Here is a 5729-nt window from a genome sequence, read left to right on the forward strand (position 1 = left end):
TTCTGTTATTCTTGCATTTAAGTAGTCTTGGTTGTTGCTTCACCAGATTGATACCTCATTTTTAGGTATACCTGGTGCTGCTCTTTGTATGCCCTTCTGCACTCTCCATTAAACCAGGTTGACCCCCACCTGGCTTGATGGCAATGGCACAGTGATGGGATATGCTCGTCCCTGAGGTTACAGGCTTTGGTTGAGCACAGTTATCATGATTCTCTCACTTGCGTAGCTGTAAGTAGTAATCCAGACGCCCAGTCTAAAGTTCTGTGGATATGGATTCAAATCCTACCACAGCAGCTGATGGAATTCCAATTCAGTTAATAAATCTGGAATTGAAAGTTAATTGGAATCTTGATGCTCATGAAACTGCCATCGATTGCTGTAGAAAGCCCACCTCGTTCACGAATGACCTTTAAGGAAGGAAATCTGCCATTCCTCCTGGTCTGGACAACACGTGACTCCAGATCTACAACAAGGTGCTTGACTCTAAACTGCCAGCTGAAATGGCTGAGCAAGCCACTCAGCAATTAGAAATGGGTAACATTTCAGACCTTGCCAGCAACGCCCACAACTTATGACAGAATAAAGACCCAAGTGCTATTCCCTAACAATGTGATGGGAGGCTGTGCTCAATGTGAAGGCCTAACTTGACCTATTACAAAAACTGTGCGGTGGTCGCTCCTACCAGTACATAGATAAATGCATCTGTGAGAGTTGATTGATGAAAATAAGAGACAACTGTCCAATATTTTATTGAGATTCCGGCCCAGGGGAGTGAGAGTGTGTGGGATAGGATTTTACAGCTTTTGGAGCATCAAGAGAGGAAAATATTCCACAGTCACTGGAATTGCCTGTTCTGAATTTTCATCCTGTACTTTCAGTGATTTTTGTTCACTCTTTTTACAGGGGGGATTAGAGGGGAGAATTTACAAAGGACAAGTCAAAATGAACATCACATCAACCCCTAACAGAGTCACTCAGTTCATCAGGATCCCAATACCATCAGCTTCTGAATGTGCAACTAGAAATGTTTGTCAGTTCTGTCTGATGGGTCAGATTTCAAACAAAAATTTGACAGGAAAAGCTCCAAGACACACATCTGAGTGAGAGTGTTTCGGTGAACTGACTGTGGAAAAAGTTTTAACCAGTTACGCAAACTGGAAAACATTGCACATTGTGTGTGAACTTCAACTGATCGTCAACCTGGAAGGGCAAGAGGACAGCGATGCCACGGAGAAACCGTGGAAGTGTGCGGACTGTGGAAAGGGATTCACGTGTCCATCAAAGCTGGAAACTCATCGACGCACTCACACAGGGGAGAGGCCGTTCACCTGCTCGGTCTGTGGGAAGGAATTCTCTCAGTCCTCCAACCTGGCATTGCACCAGCGGGTTCACACCGGGGAGAAGCCGTACAGCTGCTCTTTGTGCGGGAAGAGATTCACTCAGTCGTACAACCTCGCATTACACCGGCGAGTTCACACCGGGGAGAGGCCATTCACCTGCTCCGTGTGTGGGAAAGGATTCATTAATTCATCCAACCTGGTGTCACACCAACGAGTTCACACCGAGGAGAAACCATTCAGCTGCATCTCTTGCGGAATGAGCTTCAGGCTTTCATCCACTCTGCTGAAACACCAGCGAGTGCACACTGAGGAGAAACCATTCAGCTGTGCTGACTGTGGTAAAAGCTTCAGGCATTCGGGCAGCCTCACTGTACACCAGCGCATTCACACTGGGGAGAGGCCATTCACCTGCTCCGCATGTGGAAAGGGATTCACTGATTCATGCCAATTGTTGAGACACCAGCGGGTTCACACTGGGGAGAGGCCTTTCATCTGCTCAGAGTGTGGGAAGGGATTCATTGATTCATCGCAACTGTTAAAACACCAGCGAGTTCACAAGTGACTGTGTGGATCAGACTCTGCTGTTATCACAGGAATGAACCATGTTTATTCTTACAGTTGGGGTATGTTTCTGCTGATATTAATAATCTCTGGGCTGCAGTTTAATACCCTGAATCTGTAGCTGATGGCATTCTCAGCAATGCAGTGTCCCACTGTCTTTCCCCATAATTCAGGAACTCTCATCAAAAAATTAGTTTGCAACAGGTTTATGAATTATTCCTCTAATCCTACATTGATCTTTGAAACAAGGTTTATAATTCAGTGTCTGAAAGGTTCCACTGATTAAAGGTGTGAATCAATCCTTGCTAACAGTTCTTAACTGACTTGAACATTCCATGCAGTGGCCCCTCCATTGTCCATCATGAAGAAAATTAATGAGAATTTGGGGAACATCAAGACCTTAAATGAAACCCTTAATCTGATACAGAAACCTAGAAATTGGAGACAAGTCCAATCCAAGTAATGGACTGTAAGAAATCAGTCTCTCTTAAATTTATAGGCTTTGAATCTTGTACAAATAGTTCTCTTCCCCTCTCAGCCTCATTCTCATGACAAAAACCTCCACAGCTTCTTTCTGGCTGACAGACACAGGTTATGCCTGTTACCTCTGCCTAGGACTTGTCTCCAACACAGGCTCTGAAACCAGATAGTTTTAACCCTGACTCACTTGGAGTTGATGACCCACATGTAAACTGTGTGAAGGTTAAAGCAGGCTCAAGAGAGGATGGGAAAGAGATTTCAAATTAATCCAGTCTTGCTTCAGCCCAAACCCTACATTAGTTAACAGTTCAGAGGGAACACCAGCAACAGATGCCAGCACTCACTCTGCATCATCCTCGGAGACCAGTAACCAATTCTTGTCTGTGATTCGCTGTAAGCTTTTCCTAACTATTTAGCTCATGCATTGTACTTAAACTATTGCATCTCAATAACATCTTTAATATCAATAATGAGTTTGACACCCGACTGCCCCTTTGCAGTAATTTGGGACTCATGGAATCGTAGTGGCCCAGTTCATAATTTTGAGAAGCAGTGTTCTGCGGTAAATGTGAATGGAGAAGTTCCTAAGTGAAGCCGGGGTATACAATGATGTTGGCATATTAAAGGAAATGGAAAATAACCTGCAGATTGTAGATGGGTGCAATGGGAGTTATGAGTATACACTCAGTAGGGTTTCTAAGGAGTTGAAGAGTCAAAACGAAGGTTTGACTTAGGTCCAGAATCAGTTGATATGTGTTTTGTTTTAAATTTGTTTATTGGATGTGGGGCATCACTGGAAAGACTAACATTTATTGCCCATTCCTAGTTCTCCTGGAGATAGAATCCCTACAGTGTGGAAACCGGCCCTTTGGCCCAACAAGTCCCCACCAACCCTTGGAGCATCCCACCCAGACCCATCCCCCTAATCTACAGACCCCTGAACACAACGGGCAATTTAGTTCAGCCAATCCACCTAACCTGCACATCTTTGGACTGTGGGAGGAAACCGGAGCACCCAGAGGAAACACACGCAGACATGGGGAGAATGTGCAAACTCCACACAGACAGTCGCCTGAGGGTGGAATTGAACCTGGGTCCCTGGTGCTGTGAGGCAGCACTGCTAACCACTGAGTCACCGTGCCGCCAATGGTAGTGGTGAGCTGCCTTCTTGAATAGCTACAGTCCATTTGGTATAGGAACACCCACAATGCCACAAGGAAGAGAGTTTCAGGATTTTGACCCAGCAACACTGAAGGAATAGTGATATGTTTCCAAGTCAGGATGCAGAGTGGCTTGGAGAGAAATTGGTACTTTCCCCAAGTATCTGTTGCCCTTGTCCTTCAAGAAGGCTATGGGTTTAGAAAGTGTTGTCAAAGAAGTTTTCAGTGCATATGTGTGTACATTCAAGCTGGTTTAACAGTGCAAGTTTTTTTGAGGGAACTGGTGGATCAGTTGAAAAATAAAGTGATGTTTGGTAGGAGAGGGTTGTGCAGGACTGCAGTTAATTATACTGGGAATAGGAGGCACAGGATTGGACAGGCCCCAACAAAGGAGAAAATCAGTACTAGCACTGGAACAGAATATTGAGTCAGAGGCAGTAAATACCAGGCTGAGTAAGGAGTTAGAAAGCACCAAGGGAGCTCTGAGGGAGTTTGTTCCACAACAAACTACCTTGAAGCAGACCGGGCTTTTGTTTTGGCAAAATCCATCAGTTTCAGGCACGAACTGCCAGTGGGGCCAGTTGTGGCACTGACTGCAAAATCAGAGCAGTGGACCAAGGACCTTGCTGGAACAATATAGCTCGAAACATCTCCCCTGGCTCTGCTCTGCTTTCAATTTGCTAATGTATTCGTGTCTATTCACAGATTCTGATCCGAACTGCAAAATGACATCCTGGAGTTGCTTGTACTGCAGATTTTTAATTTAATGTATGCATATAAGTGTCTTTATTAAACATTCCTCAATAGTGAAGTCACTGAAATAATTAAGGTCTTCCCTGCATGGCCTCCTACTGTCTCTATTCCTTACCTCGGCTCAAAAAAGATTCTTCCATCTGCATCCTCAAAGCTTATCTCGTGGACAGGATCAACATTACCATATGTCCTTTCGCCTCACAACTTGTCTTAGACTCTCTGACAAAGAAAGTTCTGTGCATGCCAGGGAAATTAGCATCATTTGTAATACAAAGAGGTAATTCAAGGCTGTAGTTATCCAAGTATACTGCTCTGTATTGTAATCTACCTCCCACTGGGGATGGTCACCCACTCTGGACGACAGTACACTGCTCAATTTTAACATTTTGTTGTTGCCTCTGTCCCAGATGTTGTTCAATGTCGATTTACGATTCAGAGAAAGTGCTGGAATTGCTGTGATAACAATTCCTGGAGAGTAAAGTTTACTAGGTCTGTGGCACTATTGACCATCGACACTTTATATTTTGTCATTGAATAGACTGGGACTTTACTCATTAGAATTTAGAAGAATGAGGGGGGATTTTATAGAAACATATAAATTAATGAAGGGAATAGACAAGGTAGAAGTAGGGAGGCTGTTTCCACTGGCGGGTAAAATTAGAACTAAGGGGAGCCTCAAAATAAGCAGGAACAGATTTAGGACTGAGTGGAGGAACTCCTTCACCCAAAGGGTAGTGAATCTGTGGAATTCCCTGCCCAGTGAAGCAGTTGAGGCTACCTCATTGGATGTTTTTAAGGCAAAGATAGATTTTTGAATAGTAAAAGAATTAAGTGTTATGGTAAGGTGCCAGGTAAGTGGAGCCGAGTCCACAACAAGAATGGCAGAGCAGGCTCAAGGGGCCAGATGGCCTACAACTGCTCCTATTTCTTATATTTTTATGTTAATGGTCCAGTAACACTCTGAGAACATTGGTTAAAATCCAAACCACCAAGGCAGTTGGTGGAATTTAAAATTCAAGAAATAAATCTGGAATTACAACTTAGTCTAATTCATAGCGTAACCATGAAAGCATCATCAACTGTCATAAAAACGCATCTGGTTCACAAATGACCTTTGATGGAGGAACTTTGCGGTCCTTACCCAGTCTGGCCTACCTGAGACCCCAGACCCACAGAAATGTGCTTGACTTTTAACTGCCCTCCAAAATGACCATTCATTTTAGGAGTAACTAAGGATGGGCCACAAATGTTGGCATTGCCAAAAAGATACATTGTTTTAGCCACTTGATGGAACAAGGAGTGACCCTGTGTGCGCATGTGTGTGCTGCTTTTCGTTATCTGTAACACAAGCCTGTCTCCAAGCAAATTTTATTGACCCCCACCGCCCCCCCACCCCACCCCTGCACAATCCGGCAACTCAAATGGTACAAGTTGG

At 44.2% G+C, this 5729-nt stretch overlaps 1 protein-coding gene across 1 annotated transcript; it reads left to right on the top strand.

Moving 5' to 3' along the window:
* Nucleotides 1-1104: 1104 nt before the first annotated feature.
* On the top strand, nt 1105-4365 carry LOC125487548 (gastrula zinc finger protein XlCGF8.2DB-like; the record flags this gene model as incomplete). Its single annotated transcript, XM_048619301.1, has 1 exon — nt 1105-4365. A coding segment is annotated over one exon (798 nt), but the record flags the coding sequence as incomplete, so codon positions are not given.
* Nucleotides 4366-5729: the final 1364 nt, after the last annotated feature.

This window comes from Rhincodon typus, chromosome 42, assembly GCF_021869965.1.
Source record: "Rhincodon typus isolate 14 chromosome 42, sRhiTyp1.1, whole genome shotgun sequence".
NCBI classification, from domain to species: domain Eukaryota; kingdom Metazoa; phylum Chordata; class Chondrichthyes; order Orectolobiformes; family Rhincodontidae; genus Rhincodon; species Rhincodon typus.